Below are 20,500 nucleotides of genomic sequence, written 5' to 3'. Positions count from 1 at the left end.
AATGTTTTTCATTACAGAGAATATGATCATACAATTACCTTTTCCAATTCTGATAATTAATTTCATGCACAGGAATTCATCATTCTGCATTGACATATCACATTCATTCTTTATTGCCTGGGGCCCTTTTGAATGAAATCACGCTAAAGAAGATTGATATGGGGGTAAAAAGACTTATTTCTTTTTGTTACTTCGCACAGATATTGGGTTTAAAGCTTCCTGTTTTACTTATTCTTACAACCTAAAATATTTTTATTAAAATGAAGCACATACCAGATGTAAATCCAGTGATGCAGATTAGTACCAGACAGCACCATTGCATAAAATCACCAAAAATTATCTGTAAGGAAATAAAAATCCACAAACATCATTTTTAGGAAATCGCGTCACTTTAAGAGCTATTTATATTTAAGTGGTGACTAAGTAATGAAAACCCTAAACAGAATTTTGAAAAATATATTTTAGAAATTAGTTGAATTTTTACTTCAATTTTTCAAGACAAATAGCAACATTGAATGAAATGTTGCCCAGGGATTTGTCATACTTTATTCTTTTTCTCTTCTTGCTGTCTCTCAACCTACACACTCCACGTAAAAGCTGTAAATATTTTCACCAACTATTCAACTCTCTTCTTTATCACTTGTCTTTCCCTTCTACTTAAAATGAAAATGTGAAGAAATTTGCAGAAGCGTCTACCAATTGAGGAACAGATAGCCAGTCTTCCTGAAAGTTTACTGTCACTTGATCTGATCAGATCAAATATCAGGTAATAGGTCGGCAATAAATGTACTCTAAAAAAGTTAGGCTAATTGATGGGTGTTTACATTCATGGTGTATAATTAAATAAAAATGTGTAGGAGTTAGCGTAAGCAGAGGGAAGGGCAATATCAGCTGCCAACTCAGTTGCATGAGATTTAGATGCTGACATCAAGAAGCCAGGCCACTGCAAAAGGCAGATGTGCAGTCATCAGGAATTATTACATTCATGGATATACTGCCCGAGAGCTTGTGTACAATGCCTAACTGCTTGGAGCAATTCAGTTAAATATGTGCCAAGGCTTTGTGCAGAGAATGAGACCATTCTATAGGATATAATATGATTAGTCAGCTCCACAAAGACAATGGTAGTGTTTCTCATAATTGAAACTCTGCTAACAAATCTGATAACATGAATTTTTGGTTCATATCCTATTCCTTATCTATAGTTGCCCCTGATGACATTATCCAAAGACATTTGGATCAGATTCCACACATATGACACCTAGTTCTACGTCTCCACTCTTTACATTAACTCCTTCACTGCCTCTTTGTTTCCCTGATTGTCTGACATCCACTTCTGAATGGAATAAATGTCCTCTGATTAAACACTGAGAACATTAAGGCCACCACCACAAACTCTGTTCACATGCTGCTACTTCCATCCCCCTTCTGGCCATGGTCTCAGGTTGAAGACATTGTTCACACACTCAACATTCTATTTAATCCTGAGTTCAGATTTCAACCTAAATCCTGTCCATCTCAAAGTCTGCTCATTTGCTCCTCTGAAACATTTACCAATTTGTGGCATTGCCATGTACTAGCTGCTGCTGAAATCTTCATCCACACCTTTGTCACTTCCAGTTCAACTATTCCAATACTCCCCTGTCTGATCTCCCATATTCCACCCTCCAGAGACTTCAGTTCTTCCAAAACTACATCCTAACTCATGACAAGTACCACTCACTCATTATAACTGTACTTACTGATCTACACTTAGGCATTGTTTTCTGTGTTGAAGATGGTATATAATTGCAAGTTGTTGTTACTTAAAATGTTTTCGAAATTATATTTACTACTCAAGCTCCTCAAACTGTCAGTGGTAATTGAGAAAGCAACAAAAAATGCCAGAGCTCACTGGGATCATAGCAACATATTTGAATTTGATAATAACACCTCTGGTGGGAGCGAGATCTAATTGCAAATGTGATGGGAGTGAAATGTTCAGGAAGATCCATCAGTGGAAACAGTGAAATACAACTTGTTGGTAACCAGGGACAATATAACTGTTTTCAATATGTGCTAAAATGTTTCCATCCTGGATAAATAATTTTAAATGGCTTTCCCACCTTTTGAATCATAATGGAAAACTGTCCAAGCATTTTAAAACCTCTCGCAAAATAGATGGTGTTGCACCAACCAATGATCAGAGCCAAAGAAATTGGAACAGCTTCTTCAACATTACCGAGGATTCTCATGATAACTGCCACAGCAATCAATAGGGAGTAACAAACCCTGGAAAAATGGGAAACTCATGATTTATAAAAATTTAAACCTTTTTGAAAAAGAGTAGTTTAATAATTTTATATATTTGTACATACAATGGGGTTTTGCACCATATACTCTCAATAAATATAACATTTACACTCTGATTAAGGGGTGTGTTTTGCCATGGTGACCCACATTGGAAAGGTAACGTACTGTCCTCACGGAATTCCATAAGACAAGCTGCTCTTCATTATTTGAAAACAGTCATGTTTAAAAGCTGAATATCTCCAAGATGCAAAACTATGGCTGAAGTTTTGCATTGGACTGGGCATGGGACGCACTATTTTACCCGATTCATAATCCCATTGCTGTTTCAGAGTTCCCAATTGACCAGTTTTTATTCCTGCTCAGAAGGTGGATTAATGATAGAGATGGTACTGCCAGCTCTGAAGGCACTGCAAACAAACTCTGTGGCAGCCAGAAATGGGATGAGATACTGGAACTAGGAAAGCTCTGATGTGAATCCCGCCACCTCTGATGCGACCACTTGAAGGTGGGACGAGTGAGAATCCAGCTGACACTGCACTGGTAAGTCAGCTCTGACCCTTGTCATATGAACAGCGAACTTTTCTCTGATAGTATATGATGACCAATTGGTTTTCAACTATGGTAAAGTCGACCGAGTATGAACTCATTCAGTATAAACTGCAAATTTCTTGCTGCCTGATTCCATTCGTCAGATTACTGCACACAGCACTGACTTAATGCAGGTACTTGTACTCAAATGTCTTTAGTAATTGTGATAAATAGTGTAGAGTAGGGTTTACTGTCTACATGTGGCCTTCAGTCATAAGATCTCTAAATCCCAGGTATTCTGTGAAGTTGCAAAACAAATGTGCCAATTGTCCTGACATTCCAAGCTACCTGGCATTTCATACCCTGGGTCACAGGAGCAGCAGTAGGCCATTTGTACCTGTTGATCTCCATACCAGTTTCACATGCCATCCCCATATCGCTTGGTGCCATTTTTTCTAGAAACTAATTGGTTTTGTCTATTATATACAACGACTGAGCTTTCACTGTCCTCTGGACAGAGAATTCAAAAGATTCACCGCCTTTTGAGTGAAGAAATTCTTCCTCATCTCTGTCTTCTCCTTATTCTGAGGCTGTGTCCCTGGGTTCTAGTTCAAGTGTATGAATTCTTCCCTGGAGTGATTAGCTAAGCTGATTGGAAAGCCACACATGGCAACAGCAGGAGTGCATACATGAACAGTGTGAGATTCTGTATAAGTCACACTCAGTAACCTGGACCAGTCTGCTGATAACAAAAGTACTGATCTCCACAGAGTATATAAAGAGCAATATCCCAAGCCAGGACTCTTGCAATGGTGGCATATCAATAGCTGCAGGAGTTGGTAGCTGCTCCCCACTAAATAATTCCTCTCAGCTGTCTGAAAGCTTACCCAATTCCCTGTTCAGTGATGACCCACATCTGAAAGTAGCTCACATTATAAAACTATTGGGGCAGCAGGGGCTATCAGAGTTGTGAGGAGCCATCCCCTTAAAGGATAAACCTTATCACTACATAGCAAGCATGTACCTGGGCAATAGCTTGGAATAACTGAGGTAGGTACAACTCTTACAGGATAATTGCAACATGCTAACTGCTCGTAAATTGAGTGCACACTTAGAGGAATATCATCCTGTTGTCACATATGAGCTAAATGTTGATAGAATGGAATGCTTTCTAATCTATCAATCTCTCTGGCTGTAGGGAATATCCTAATGGTCAGATGTGTGCAATTGATTACTCCTTGTACCTGAGGGAAGTTGGCTATTGTGGTGAAATCTGTTGCTCTCTGCTCCTAGGAGTCTGCATCTATTCGAAAGGTGGTGAAGTCTGCCATCTGTGCAAATGGGCTTCCCATAGCTCTGGTTATACAGGAGTATACTACTGCAGCTGCACAGGCCTGCCTGACCCAAAAGAAATTTAGAAACTACATTGCCTGGAAGAGTGGTGGAGGTAGGTTCAATTGAGGCATTTACAAGGCATTGGACTAACTTTACTGTCAATCACATTCTCTAACTAAATTCCAATATGCTATCTAGATTCACTTAGAAAACAAAAAGGCAAAAATAAAAGACTATACTTACAACAGCAATGGAAATGGCCCTCCTATAGACGTATTTCCTAAATAATTTCTTGGACCAATCCTGTACAGGTAAGGAATCTGGAAATGAAAATAAATAGAGTATTGAGTCCATCATGAGCAATTGAATAGGAAAGGTATAGCTCTTGTGGGAAATGAATCTACTTCATGGGTATTTCAGCTTGCAATTGTATTACTTTAATTTGTCTTGCTAATTCTCAATGACACATAATCTTGATCATCCCAGCGGGGTCCATTATCTTAGATGACTGGTTTGTTTTGAGCGGTTGCAACAGCATGGGTTCAATTCCTACACCAGTTGTGGTTACTATGAAGAACTCTCCTTCTCAACCTCACCCCTTGCCTGAGGCATGGGACCCTCAGGTCAAACCACCCTCAGTCAGCTCTGTCTACTGAGGAAGTAGCCTTTTAATCTGGTAGGACTATGGCAAGTTCACCTTACCGTTTACATTAACCAACTTGAATAGATTTTACAAAACTGTTTCAATAAAGCTGTAGAAATATCAGTTCCATTTTACTTCTCACAGATACATAGGAACATGGGAGAAGATGTAATCTCCATTCAGCCCCTGGAGACTACTACTATTAGCAAAGACAAAACTGAATCAATTACTGAATCAGGAGAATCTATAATGGGAATAAAGGAAAGGCAGAAAAGCTAAATTAGTACCTGTGTCTGTCTTTACAGAGCAAAATATAAGGGCCTCAATGCATTAGATCCTGTGTTATTCCCATGTTCCTTCATGTTATTAAGAACTAGAAATCTTACAATCTCTCTTGAATTTAATTAATGACTGAGTTTCTACAGCCCTCCGGGTTGTGGAACTCCAAAATTCACTATCCTATGAGTGATGATGTTCCTCTTCATTTTTGCTACTAACCTGCTGTGTGAGACTTTAGCAAAAACCTTTTGAAAATCCAAGTAAAGCACATCCACTGTCACTTAACCCATCTATTTCAACGCTCTAGGGTAAAGATCATTGGGTCCCTAGGATTTGTCAACTTTTAATCCCATTAACTTTTCCATTACTACTATTTTGTTTACAAATATCAATTTCTTTCAGATCCACACTCTCACTAGTTACTGGAATTTAATTCTTTTAGGGAGAATCCTTATGTTTTAGTCTGTAAAGACAGACACAGGTAATAATTTAGCTTTTCTGCCTTTCCTCTATTCCCATTATAGATTCTCCTGATTCAGTAATTGATTCAGTTTTGTCTTTGCTAATCTTTTCCTTTTCAAGTCTCAATGGAAGAATTTACAATTCTTTTCTATATTTCTTGCTATTTTACACTCTCAGGTTACTCTCTCTCCATTTATCAATTTCTTGACTCTCCTTTGCTGAATTGTAAAATTATTTCAAACACTAGACTTACAATTCATTTGGCAAATTTATAACCCTCCTACTTAGATCTAATACACTAAATTAACTTTCCTTGTTAGCCATAGCTCTCTCACTTATTCTGTTGGGTACTCTTGTCCAAATGAAATGTATATTCTTTTGAAAGCCAGGCAGATATCTTTAAATACTAGCATTTGACCTCCCAAAATACATCATCTCACACTTGTCCAGATTAAACTCAATCTTCCATTTCTCTGACCAACTTTCCAATTGATCTATATCCTGCTATGTCCTTTGATAACCTTTCTCACATTCACAACTCCACCAATTTTTGTGTTGTCTCCAAATCAGACCGCCTAGATTTTCATCCAAATCAGTTATATATACCACGAATATCAGAGGTCCCAGCACTGATCCATGTGGAACACCACTGGTCGCTGACCTCCAGTGAGAAAACCACCTCTCCACATCTACCCTGTCTTCTATGACTAAGCCAGTTTTAGATCCAACTTATCAACTCATCGTAGATCCCATGTGACTTAATATTCTGGACCAGCTTACCAGAGGAACCTTGTAAAGTCCACGCATTCAAGATTCACTGCTCTTCCCACATCAATCATCTTTGTCACCTCCTCAAAAAAACTCAATCATATTTGTGAGACAAGACCTCCCCCACTCAGAGCCAAACAGACTATCCCAAATCAGTCTTTTCTTTTTATTCCAAATGTGAATAAGTCCTCTCCCTAAGAGTCTTCTTCAATAATTTCCATACACTGATGTAAGGCACACTGGCCTATAATTTTCTGGATTATCCCTATTGCCCTTCTTAAACAAAGGAATTACATTGACTATTCTCCAGTCCTCTGGGACCTCACCTTTGGTTAAAGAGGATACAAAGATTTCTGTCAAGGTCCCAGCAATCTCCTCCTTACCTCCCTCAGTATCCTGGGATTGATCCCATCAGACCCTGGGACTTAATGGCCTTAATGTTTTTCAAGACACCAAACACCTCCTCCTTCTTAATATTGATATGCCCTAAAATATTAACATACCCCTCCCTCATCTTACCATCATCCACGTCCTTCCCCTTAGTGAATACTGATGTGAAGCACTCATTAAGGACTTCACCCACTTCCTCTGGCTCCACGCATAAATCCTCTTCTTTGTCCTGTGGACAAGAGTGGACCTACTCTTTCCCCAATTATCCTCTTGTTCCTAATAAACATACAAAATGCCTTGGGATTCCCCTTAATCCTACTTGCCAAGGATATTTCATGACCTGTTTTAGCCCTCTTAATTCCTTGTTTACGTTCTTTTCTGCTAGCTTTATATTCCTCAAAGTCATGTCTGATTTCAGTTTCCTAAAACTTTTTTTAATCTACAGAGAGATCTAGGGAGAGATCTAGAAAGATCAAATCCATAGCTCCCAGAAAGTGGCAAGACAAGTCAATAAGGTGGTAAAGAAGGCATACAGCATGCTTGCCTTTGTTGGTCGGGGCATTAAGTATAAAAGTTGGCAGGTCATATTGCAGCTGCATAAAGTTTTAGTGCAGCCACATTTGAAGTATTGTGTGTAGTTTTGTTTGCCATACTATAGGGAAAGATGTTGAGGCTTTGGAAAGGGTGCAAAAGGGATTTACCAGGATCTTGTCTGAATTTAGAGTGTGTTAGCTATAAGGAGAGGTTGGACAAACTTGAATTGTTTGCACTAGAGTGAAGGCTGAGGGGCAATCTGACAGAGGGAGAAAGTTTAAATGAGTTGTGCGAGGCAAGATTTTTTTTTAGGCAGAAGGTGATAGGTGCCTGGAATTCACTGCCAGGAGAAGTAGTAGAACCAGACACAAAAGCAACATATAAGGGGCATTTAGACAGAAACACGGTCAGAGAGAGAGGAGCAGATATGGACCATATGCAGGCAGATGGGATTAGTTTAGAATGACATCATGACTGGCACAGACATGGTGGGCCAATGTGTCTGTTACTATGCTGTACTGTTCTGTGTTCTATGTACTAACTGTTGCCTATTCATCATCAAACCTCTCAATGTATTTTTCCAACCCACCATGCCAATTTTTCCTCATATCTTCATAATGTCCCTTGCTTAGATTAAAAAACCCAGTTTCAGGTTGAACTACACCTTTTTCAAATTCAATGAAAAGGTCTATCATACTATTGTCACTATTCCCTAAAGGTTCTTTTACAGCAGGAATATTAATTAGCCCTCAAAGTAGTTCACGGTATTCCATGATCATTCTGTTTTTATTTACTATAATGACTGTAGATACATGGGATCCATTATAAAAGTGCTCAGCTGATATCTGGACAGTGTGCACAACTGCCATCGGCTAACATTGTGGAGGGTAAGTTCGATTTTGAAAGATTTTTAAAAGGACCTAGTTTTCTGAAAGAATGCTGAGATGTCAGACAGTCTTAAAATAAGCACGTCATGGTTGCTTCTAGGAAAGAAAAGGCTTACAAACATAGTGAGATCATGTAGCTAGTCATAAAAGGGGTGACCAGTGAGAGAGTGGAATCCTTTGTCATCAATGTGCATGACAATACAGATCTTGCAATCAAGTCTGTTAGTGATGATTCCTTAGGCTTTCAGAATCTTACCACTCTATTAAGGCATATTTGTCTGTCATATCATCAGCACTTATCCTTGGGAAAGGGGATGAAATAGCTTTTTAAATCTAAATAATGCTGTCTAAAATATTCTTGAGTTGAGCAAATTGGCTGCAAAAATACTGCAAATGTCCACTGTTTAGCATGAAAAGGTCACATGATTGTTGCAAATAATGGCAACTTTCACGAATAATGACAATGTGATATCTGTAGTGGATTTGGACAGCACTTTTTGTAATGTAAAATTCAAAGATCATTTTCGTTATTGGTTTCTTGTGATGACCTCAGCTTCTAAAGTTCTGTTTTGATATGGAATAAGCAGCCAGAGGGTAGCTCAGTGGTTAGCACTGCTACCTCACAGCGCTAAGGATGAGGGTTCAATTCCACCCTTGGGTGACTGTCTGTGTGGAGTGCGCACATTCTCCCTGTGTCAGCCTGGGTTTCCGCCAGGTGCTCCAATTTCCTCCCACAGTCCAAAGATGTGCAGGATAGATGGATTGACCATGTTCTTCAGAGTATTGGGTTGGGCCAAATGGCCTGTTTCCGCACTGTAGGAAATCTATGGGAAGCAGAGGGAGCATTTCACCTTTAAAGTAGTGTGGTGCAATGGAGAGCATGTTGGACTTCTATGCATGTGTTGACAGTGCTTTTCAAAGGTCATGGTTTTAAGTCCCACCAGAGTCAAATTTTTAGCGGTGGCTCAGTGGTTAGCACTGCTGCCTCACAGCGCCAGGGACCCGGGATCAATTCCACCCTCGGGTGACTGTGTGGAGTTTGCACGTTCTCCCGGTGTCTGTGTGGGTTTCCTCCCACAGTCCAAAAATGTGCAGGTTAGGTGGATTGGCCATGCTAAATTGTCCACAGTGTTTAGGGATGTGCACCACAGGAGAGTTATAGGGGAATGGGTCTGGGTGGGATGCTCCAAGGGTCAGTGTGGACTTGTTGTGCCGAAGGTCCTATCCCCACACTGTAGGAGTTCTATGATAAAATAAAAATCATTTAGTCAGTATATTTTGCTCTGGGAACATACGTGCTTAGGTGCAATACATCTTCAGTTACTCTGCAGCTAACTGAATAAGTTCTAGTCATATTATGTTTGGCACTGGATTCCTAGGGTCCAAAACTCTGCCAGTATTCAGATTAATGATTGTTAACCAGCTTTACTACAGTTTTGAGTCTGGGAACTTATGAAAGGATTCACACTGTAAATCAACTTCCTGCCATTTTATTGCATTGGGCATTGGAATTCCAAGTTGCTTCCTCACTAATATTTAATAAATCTGATCTGTGGACAACTTAAACTTTGTTCCCACAAACCTTTGAAGCTTTAGCTCTTCAGTAAATTGCATCATTTTCTGACTTGGATAACAGTCTTAGTATTGAAGACTGAAAATTAAATATCATCTCAAGAATTCTGCTGATTTATCTTCTTTAAATTTATTTTTGCCAAATAGCTGGCTAGAGTGAATAGTCAGATAATTTATTTCACCAGTTGAAGCTCTCCAAGTAAATTGTACAGCGTACCATTTAGCCTTAAGGTGTACAGAACAAAATATTGTGACTTACCTCACTTATAAGTATTACCAAAGCTCCTATGATGGTTATTAATTCACCCACAAGTCTCAAATAGTCTTCCTTTGTTTGATAGGATTCCTAAAGTGAGTTTTGAAATGTAATTGTTAATAAATCCAAAAGTATAGCTGTTTACCCAGTACCATTCTTATTCCTAAAATTAGTTAATTTGGGTTCACATGTAAGGGCCAAAAATAGCTAAAGAGATTGCAATATATGATTAACTTGAGTCCATTGATTGCAATGCAGACAGCTTGCCAACAACGTTTTATAGTTGAACAAGAATTATACTTGGTCTTACAGGCTTGTAAAAATGTCTAATCAAGAAATGATTGGAATATTTAAATCTGGATGCTTCTTACCCCATGCTAATAAGGTGAAGGGTCAGATCCCAGCCATGACCCATTTTTCTGGACTAAGGTAGATGACTATACAGGTGTTTGAGAGTGGATTTAGGAAATCCAGCTGAGATCTTTACAGCAATGAGGGAACCCTCTGTGGAAGAAAATGCAAGTAGGGTTTTGGTGGGGGCCCTTATGCAGCACCTGAATATTTAAAGAAGTTCAGGGTTTCAGTTTTTCGCTTAGGTTTCAGACTGGACCAAAGCTTTCATCCATTATTGGTGAGGTTTGCAGTATCTGTGGCTGCAGAATGATGCTTCACTCATGCTTCAGTTGTGCAGGGCATTGGTGAGACCACATCTGCAGTATTGTGTACAGTATTTGTCTCCCATCTTGAGGAATTACGTAAATGTGTTGGAGATAGTTCAGGTTTCCTAGACTAAATGTGAAGGAGCTGAAATGTGCAGTTTGTCTTGTGAGGAACGATTGGACAGGCCAGTACCCACTGGAGTTTAGAAGAGTAAGAGGTAACTTGATTGAAACACCTAAGATCCTGGGGGTCTTAACAAGGTGGATATGTGAAGGTTGTTATTTCTTGTAGAAGATCCGAGAACTAGGAATCCTTGTTTAAAAATGAAGGGTTATCCGTTTTTCACAGAGATGAGAATTTTTTTGTCTCATAGAGGACTGTGAGTCTTTAAAACTCTGCTTCAAAAGTTGATGAAAGCAGAGTCTTTGAATATTTTTAATGCAGATGCAGATAGATTATTGATATGTATGGGAGTGAAAAGTTGTTGGGTTGGGCAGGGCTGTGGAGTATCAGATCAGCCATGATCTCATTGAATGATAAGCAGGTTTGGGGAGCCAAGGAGCTTTCTCCTATTCCTGCTTGCAGCCACCCCACCCCTCATGTTGCCTAGCCTTGGTGGGCCAATGGTTGAAGAGAGGGAAAGCACCTGAATTGACAAGCCCTGCCTTCTTGCATTGCAAGAATTGGGATAATGTAAATAGTGTTCCACTGTACAGTATTATAGTTTTATATAAATAATGTTATACTCTGGAACATAAGATTAAAGGTGCATTATCGTTAACTTAAAAGGACTGACAATTGTGTGGCTTATACAGGGACCTTTGTGCTTCTGCTTCACCCTGAAACTTACAAGGAACATTGGGATGAATTATTTGGTAATGTCTGATTTACCACCTCATTTATTACCACCCCTTCGCCCACATCTTTTCATTATTTAGATGGCCCTGCTCAAATGCGAACTATTGTTCAAAATATTTATTGGAGTCAGTAGTATTTCATTACTTCAGCACTAAAATGTTATGCTTCTGAATGGTAAGGTATTACAGACCCCAGAGGAATTGGTTTTAAAGACTACTAACACAAATAATTCAGAATTTCCCTTTCAGGAAATGTGTACACTTACTGCCAGAGTCTTCTGTGTCCTAATGGTGAGGTTGTCAGATAATCCCGGTGGAATTGGCTTCAAGGGTCGATAAAGACTAGAAACAGTGAATATAATAATGTACATGATATAGGAGAACATCCATATCAGGAAATACTTGTACCCAAAAGAATTCCACTTTTGATGTAATAACTCCTTCACTGGTTTAGCATCAACAAGTTTGCGAACCTACAAAAACAAGATCAATCAATGTCTATTCAATTTTTGATCAGTGTTTACTTCCTTCATTTTCAGCTGACCTCTCTCCTTCCAATGAGGTAACACCATAGATCATAATGTCTGCCATTAACAGTTCAGAAATACTGAACCTTAAGAAAACCTGTTCACAACAGGTTTTAAAAAGCATTAAAAAAGTGAAATGGATGAAATACTTTAAAAGCAAATCGGAACATCAAAGTTGGGATGAACAACATGTAGATCTACAAAATCTTATTTATAGATCTGAGGTGATAACAGTAACTACATGTTTTGGCATGGGGTCCTTTATGGGTACTGCAGACATTTGATACCTGCATGACCATTTCTTGAACCCCATAATGTAAGACTTCCAAACATGAACACAGATGGAAAGGTGCCAGTTTAAACGTGTAAATAGTCTTAACAGAAATCCCCAAGGCTTCTTATGCATCACCTTCCAAATCCACGACCATGACTAACTAGAAAGACAAGGGCAGCTTACATATGAGAACAACACCACTCGCAAGTTTCCATTCAAGTCACACAGTAACCTGACTTGGAAATATATTATCATTCTTCCAACATCACTGGGTCAAAATCTTGGAACTCCCTCCCTAATGGCATTGTGGGTCTACCTATACAAAATGGACTGCAGCGGTTCAAGAAAATTGCTCACCATCACCTTCTCAAGGGCTAATAGGGATGGGCAAAAATACTGGCCCAGCCAGCAACACCCATATCCCATGAATGAAGAATAAAAAAAGATCCTTCAGCAGAAATCGTGAAATCTCCTGTCGAAGTATGCTATATTATAGATCATCCATAAGATGTTTAAAATTATTTTAGTTTAGTTTTGTTTTAAAATAAGTTTTATTGGTAAGCACTGTGAAGAAAATATACTCTTTTGATATTGATTATTGGATAATTTTAACAGTCTCCGTCAGCTTTCCTGCTCCTCTGATGCTGCCTGGCCTGCTGTGTTCATCCAGCTCCACACCTTGGTATCTCAGACTCCAGCATCGGCAGTTCCTACTATCTCTTTCTGTAGTTCATTGTTCACTTTTAAAATACGGCACTAAGGAGCAGTGAGCTGTTCACGATCAATGCTAAGGAGAGGCATAAAATGTCAGACTTTGTTATATGTAATGAAACTAGTTCATTTAGCTTCATGATTGGAAGTTAAGACAATTAAGAAATTAGTCAGAGACTTTGAGGTTTGTGGCTTTGAAGTTGTAATTCTCACTTCAGGCTGAAACTATTAAATGAGCTGCTGAATGTAGAGTTCAAAGTGGGAGTTGTTACCATTAAGACCACAATGTTTACTAAATTCCATTCTCATTGAAAATGTAAATGTAACTTTTCACAATAGAGAATTCGAACTAATGAAATATGTAGAGCCATCTCGTGGAGAGGTATTGCATAATGGACAATTACAACAAAGTACAAGTAGATTCATTCCTTATGGTTACCTCACTATTCCTGCTTGTTGTTATGATATCCAGAACTGATTTTTGGTCACCCCATGTATCAATGTTGGTGAGATCATAAACACAGTAAGAAATTGTCCCCATTGTCCAATATATTTTCTTTTGTTTTTGCACCAAATAGTTGAACATCTACAGAAAGGAAAGCAATGAATGTATTAAACAAATGTAAATACATATTTAAAGATAATTTGATATTTTCAAATTTAGTTGTAATGCACTCAATCCATTGAAAATTGCTATGAATATCCCAATTTTCTCCTCATTGTGATTACAAAGCTGAGTTTGAATTACATTTAGCATTTTGGTCTGCTGTTAACATAAAAGCTAGGAGAAATCCCATTTCCCTGGAGGGAAAAGAGAGCCATGTAAAATCAATCTGAGATTGCTATTTCTTACTACAGCACTATCTGATTGTCTCCATGAGTATGGAAACTAGGTGTTATTAAAATGATTTACTTAACAATGTGCAAGTTTTTGGAAAAATGTTAAACACAAAAAAGTCCAATCTTCAATAGAAGTGACCATCTATCTGTCTCAAAGGGCAAAGTACTAACATTTTTACTTTTTAAAACCCCCAGTTCAGAGACTTAAGCCACTACTTCAGCTAAAACCCCATGCCTCCACACCACAGGTGCAGCCTGTAGGATAAGATGCTTAAAGTGAGACCCTTTCTGTGCTCCAGTATGAGTGTACCTTGGTGTTTTAGTGTGAGTTTGTCTGTTCAGATAATCACAAGACAGATTTCAAACAGTATCTATTAGCATTGTATACATTGTGATGATACAGCAGATAACTCTGCCCTAAGCTCCTCCGGTTCCAGCCTTCTAGCAGAGTCTCTCTCACTGATGATACTAAGGTCACAGTTCCATTAGATCATACCTCAGAGGCTGATTTGCATATTCATTGAAACCCATCTCTAAATTTGGTGTGGAGGTGCAAGTGTTGGACTGGGGTGGACAAAGTCAGAAGTCACACGACACCAGGTTATAGTCTAGCAAGTTTATTTGAAATCACAAGCTTTCGGAACACTGCTCCTTTGTCAGGTGAAGTGAGAGAGAAGACTACATGGACACAGAATTATTAGGCAGAGAGATCAAAAGATCACACAACTGGTGTGAGTGGAGTCTCGAATAATAAGTTACCAAGAGTGTTAGATGGTGTGAGTAAAGTGTCAACAGCTGAATAACAAGCGAAGGGATGATCTATAATCTGATTAAACGAGGCAGAGAGATAATTACAAAAAATTAAAAATAAGGTGGTGCTGGAGACAAACTAAATGACTGGAATAATATGATAGGTACAAGAGTTGCTTTGCCAAGGGTCTAACCAAAGTAATAAGTAATCCAAAACTGTACAAACTAAATAAGATAGATCATAACAATTTATCAAGGTGATGGTGTCAAAACAGAACAGTGAGAAAGATTTTACAGATACAGAACAGTGTAGTGGGTCACATGTAGCATGACATGAACCCAAGTGTTGTGGCTGTCTTCATGGTGCCATTGAAAAAAGAACAGTGTTCTGGCCAAGATTTATCTCTGGATCAATGTCATTAAAACAGATTAACTGATCCTTTACGTCATTGCAATGCACAATGCGCTGACCCATTTCTTACAATGCATCAGTGAATGCATTTCAAAACTGTAGTACTTTATTGGGACATCTTGAGACCACAAAATATACTCTAGAAGTGCAAATTATGTCTTTTCTTCCTAGTTGACTATTTGCAGACTTAAATTAATTTTTAATTTAATAAAGTCTTCATTTTTTGTACTTTCTATTTGTCTTGCTACAGTGAAAGAACCACTGTCTAAAATAATTTGAGAAGTCTCATCAAAATTTATAACTGTAGTTAAAGCTAACTGTTTCTTTTAGTTTAATACTGGGTCAAGGCAGCAAGAGCTGTACCTATCTTTTAACTCAAACAATGATGGGACTTATGAATATTGTTGGAGACAGCAGTGCAGGATGGGTGGATTTAACTAATATACACTGGGCTGATGTGCACCATGGGACATCAAAAGTCATCACGGGAGAAAATTATAAAGGGGGCAGTATCAATGGCTGAAAGGAGACAAACAACAAGCAAGATAAAAAGAGCAGGCAGGAAAGCATACTGAGAGCGAGAAAGTGGAAATGAACAGAAAGAGAGAAATCACGAGCATAGTTTTCCCTGAAGTTTTCAGGGTCCTGCTGTTCAGTTCAGTAGTGGGTCAGAAACCCGCACTGTGTGGGAAACAGCTAATCACTTCTGATTTTCCCCAAACTGGTCAATTAATGGCCAGGGGTTGGCTCAGCATACAAGGAATGGGTAGGCTCTCGAAATTGGAGTGCCAAAAGGATGCACTTCAGCTTGAAAGCAGAAGAAGAATATTTGGCAGGTAAGTGAAGGGTGCTACCTCATAAAATATTTGAAATCTGATGTTAAAAAAAACCTCTGCATCTATCTTGCCACCCAAAGAGGGGTCCTCTATACACGGCATCTCAATGCTGTTACTCAACCTAGGTAAGTGCAGAGGGACTCCAAGTGTGCCTGGGGCACTAAGACCCAGACTTCTGCTGGGAGGCCACCTCCACAGAGCAGTGGTCTTCCCTGCTACCTTTGGGGTTTTAATAGGCTCAGTTAGTATCAGCAGCTTGTGGAGCCTGTCACCCTCCCTATTCTACCTCTAGGGGAAAAAGGGTTGCACGGAGCCAGGAAGGTGGGATGTCACCAGTGGTGAGAAATTATACAGCCACCCACCTCCATGACCAGTTCCATTAGAGTCTACAAATGCAGCCCCATGTAACAGACATAACTGAAACAGAGAAATGGCAGGTTAAGAGACCAACCCATGAGTGAGATATTCTGGTGCCAATTTTCAATTTTAGTGCATATCAAGCAATCAATGAACAGAGCAATCGCATCAATAACACCTTAGACTTGTATTGCCAGTCCATTAGTACCAGCAAGAGGCCTGAATTGTTTTAATGGGCTGGATTATATTTCAGTCTGCTCCAGTTGAAAATCAAAACAACAGCCTCTTACCCCAGGATTGCAAGTCAGGTTAGTAATGGAAGTTCTTGGAAAATACAAGAATTAATGTAATCCAGACATTAATGAAATTCGGATACTATAGGTATTTTTTAACATGGTAAACTATAAACATAGAGAATTTACAATGCAGTAGGAGTTTAATTCAGTTCATTCTGCCTGTGTTGACTGAAAAAGAGACATAAGCCCAGTCCCCAAATCTTGGTCAAAAGACCAGCGGATAACAGCATCACATTGGATATCCAAGTATTTATAAAATGCAATGAGAAGTTTTCTTCACTGCTAGCCTTTTGCTAGTGAGTTCAAGATCTCCATGACCCTTTGAAGAAATTTTCCCAATGGTTTCATTTTTTTTCCTGGTTATTGGTCTCTTTGTTAAGGGAAATGTTTCTTCCTTTCACAATACTCGATAATAATTGTATATTGCCCTTCTAAATCTCATCGAAGGCCCACTGTATTCCAAAGGAAATAACCCCAGCCTATCCGATCTTCTCTTACTGCTAAAATTCTTCAGATCTGGTAATATTCTCATTAATTGACTCTCTCGTGTGATCATACTCCTCAAGTAAAATGGTGACCAGAATTGTGCATAATAGTCAATAGCAGTCCACAATGTGTTGCACAGTTCTACTTAACCTCTCTGATCTTGTAAAGATTTTTAAAACTTTGTTCAAAAATGGAAGTTTTATATTTAAACTAATCTTTCAACCTTACTGATACTTTGATTAGAGATTATGTACTATGGTCAGGGACTATCTTGGATTTGATGGGGCCATTCCATGATTGGACCAGATGTCCTATGTCCCTGGTTGTTTGTAGCTGGGACACCCTTTGTCCTGAATTTCTGAAACAGTGACTTGAAGACTGCTCATGAGCCTCTTCTTTCAGCTGTCCAAAGATGTTTAATTATCACACATGCACAGTATACACATGTGGCTGTCTTCCTGGTCTTGGTTCTGGAGCCCTGTCCACAGCACAGATCCTGATTACTGGACTCATCCCGGACCCATCATCTTAACGATAATGGCCAAATAATCAATCACTTGTAAGGAATTGAATAACTTGTCAAGTTAGTTTATTTAAAACAGTAAAACACATTACAAGTTATGAAGCAGACATTATAGCAAACCAAATAATTTCCATGTCTATAGTTTCTAGATACACAGCAAAATAGCTGCCAGGTGGGGTCACAACATTGCATACAGACAGCAAGAAAGATAAATGGAAATATAAAATAGCTTGTATACAGTGACAGACTGAAATGGATCGAGAGAGAGAGAGTGAGAAGAGAGAGGAACAATAAATATAAACCCTCCATTCCTCCCACTGCACATAAAGTACTGCCAGCACCCAACACCCTCACACACTCATGCCAGCTGCTTCCTCTTTACTCACTTCTAGGGTCTATCCAGCACCCACCTCTACCCCAAAGTTCCCATAAGCAAACTATCATGCCCCTACCCCAATGCAGAAGTGTCCCTTTTGCAATCCCAAGAATTGGTGCATTATTATCAACACTTATAATGCAGAAAATTCAGCAGCCAATTTGTGCACAACATGGTCCCCAAAAAGTAACGTGACAAGGAATAAATAATCTACTTTTGTAGATATTGTTTGGCTCTTTGAAATAATGTCACAAAAATTTTAACATCCACCTGAGAGGGAAAGTACTGTCTGAGTTTAATGTCTCATCCAAATGTTGAGAGATATCCCAGTTACAACTACTGCAGTATCATCCTTGATTTTGTGCTCCAATTCCTGAAATGTGACTAAAACTCAAAATTTCTGACTGATTACTGCCAATGGAGCCTTGACAAAGCCAGTATATGGGAAGAAGGAGAAGGACCTTTAACTCTTACCTTTATTTCCATACCAAGCTTAGTCGATGGATTCATATTATTGCAGAAAAGTAGCTTACTTACTACAAAGTCACCCTCAGCTGCTGCGAGCTTCAATGGAGTGTAGCCATCATTGTTCACAATGTTTTCAACAAACTGGTGATGTTTCTCAGATACAAGTGAAGTAATGAGATCATACATGGAATATGCTTGCTCTTTTTCTGGTTGTAGAACTAACACATGAAGTACTGTATTACCTGCAGAAAATGGTGCGAATTATTAATCACAATCATAGCAGCTTGTCTTCTGAATCAAGAAAATGTACATAAACGTTCACAGGAGAATAATTTCAATTGCCAAAGGGTGATTCTGATGGCTCACTGACTACATGAACCATGCAGTATGAATGTGCACTTTAAACATAACTATGCATTCCTGTGCTTAGAGTGAGTTCGCAAATCAAACTGAAGTCTTAAAAATAACTGAACTAGATAAATTCACGGTTGATTTGCATGTACGGTATTAGAATTAGTCCTTACTTATGAAGCCTTACATTTTCACTGCTAATGCAGAAAAAAAGAATTGGTAATGTCATGGTGATTATTTTATGTGCAGGTTTTAGGCGATACTAACTATGATGACATGGACAGCCCAGTGCTGTTCCTCGTGGCTACATCCTGGTCAGTTTTTTGACTAGACTGCTTCAACGGCAGCTTTAAAGACAGGGCAGGGCCAGGTCCGGGGGCTCCTTTTCGGTGGATGTTTCCATCGGCTTCGGTTTGGGCATCCCTGTGGCAGCATCGATGGGGTTCCGGTCCGGGATTCCAACAGGATGGGGAGTCTGTTCATTCAGCCCAGAGCTGTGAAATGGACTAAGATGGGCTTTGTCTTAATTTCTGTTTTTTTCTTTAATTTCTTTTTTTTTGGTGTACTATCGTGGAAGGACTGTTACTCTGAACTTTTTATTTCTTTATTTTTCTAACTTATGACTATGATTTTGTATTTTTGAAGATGTGTAATGCTGGACTTTTTATTTATTTACTTTTCTTTTTGTTCCCTAAGAATTTATACTCAAAAATCTGTAGCTAGGTACCATAAGTAGCAGCTTGTAAACCTTTCACTGTACTCCTGTGAGTACATGTGAAAGTAATACTAAGTTTAATTCAAATTCAAGATAAAAAAGTTAAAAAGAGCATATTTTGGGGAAATGATATGGCAACACTCTTACTCTGAAATTACTACCTGAAATTATTGAAATCAATGTTAATTTCAGGGGAATTTTATATAAAACTGAAGTTTTGTGGAGTTTCTCAAGTATGACCATGATCTATTTCCTGTTGTTTGCACATTTATAAAATGTGTAGCCGGGGTGGGGGTGGAGGAATTTTTAACTGAGAGAGTGATTCAAGTGGGCTGGAGATGGGGAAATTAGCAGCATGACCAACACTGACATTGTTAATTCAATGGAACAGGGCTAGGCCATTTAGAGAGTTAAGTTTGCTCTGATGATTGATTAGATCCTGGCTGATCATCTCCTCAATGGCATTTTCCTGCATTACCTCCAAACACCTTCAAGTCATTAATCTCCAGGAACCTACTGATTTGTGCACTGAACATGGTCAATAACTGAGCTTCCACAGCCCTCTGGAGTATAGAATTCCAAAAATACACCACTCCCTGTGTGAAGAAATACTGCCTCTTTTCTGTCTTAAATAGTCTATCATTATTCAGAATTCTAGGGAATACAGAACCAGTTTTCTCAATCTGGCCTCATAACAAAACCCTGGCATCCCAAGGATTAATATGTGTTACATTCTTTCTACGGGATATATATTCCTCCTTAGATAGAGGGACCAAAACGGTACACAGTACTTTAGGTGAGATCTCATCAAGGTTCTCTATAACTGAAGGAAGATATCCCAACTCCTGTTCTCAAATGCTATTGTGATTAATGTCTTCATAATTGTTTGCTGTACCTGCACGCTTAATGTTTGGTGACTCGTGAACAAAAACATCAAGGTTCCTTTGAACACCAACATTTCCCAACTTCTCACCATTTAAGAAACATTCTGCCTTTCTATTTCTTCCTCCCAAAATGATTAACTTCATTCATATGCATATTATTTTCCATCTGCTACGTTTGAGCTTATTCACGTAGGCCTATCAAAGTTTGCTTGAACCTCTTTGCATTCCCCT

The 20,500-nt window shown here is 38.8% G+C and overlaps 1 protein-coding gene across 1 annotated transcript in view; it reads right to left on the bottom strand.

Annotated features, from left to right (window-relative positions):
* The window catches only part of LOC109923947 (transient receptor potential cation channel subfamily V member 6-like), a 39,573-nt gene that overhangs the window by 3,563 nt on the left and 15,510 nt on the right, over positions 1–20,500 (bottom strand). Inside the window, exons 6-12 of the mRNA XM_020523975.2 lie at positions 18,389–18,561; positions 13,415–13,561; positions 11,730–11,936; positions 9,950–10,036; positions 4,399–4,475; positions 2,106–2,271; positions 274–340 (exon numbers count right to left, since the gene is read on the bottom strand). Of these exons, the coding sequence (XP_020379564.1) occupies positions 274–340; positions 2,106–2,271; positions 4,399–4,475; positions 9,950–10,036; positions 11,730–11,936; positions 13,415–13,561; positions 18,389–18,561 (924 nt within the window). The remainder of the gene's footprint in view (positions 1–273; positions 341–2,105; positions 2,272–4,398; positions 4,476–9,949; positions 10,037–11,729; positions 11,937–13,414; positions 13,562–18,388; positions 18,562–20,500) is intronic.

The sequence above is a fragment of the Rhincodon typus genome, chromosome 13 (genome assembly GCF_021869965.1).
Source record: "Rhincodon typus isolate 14 chromosome 13, sRhiTyp1.1, whole genome shotgun sequence".
NCBI classification, from domain to species: domain Eukaryota; kingdom Metazoa; phylum Chordata; class Chondrichthyes; order Orectolobiformes; family Rhincodontidae; genus Rhincodon; species Rhincodon typus.
This window is presented reverse-complemented; position numbering and strand designations above follow the sequence as displayed.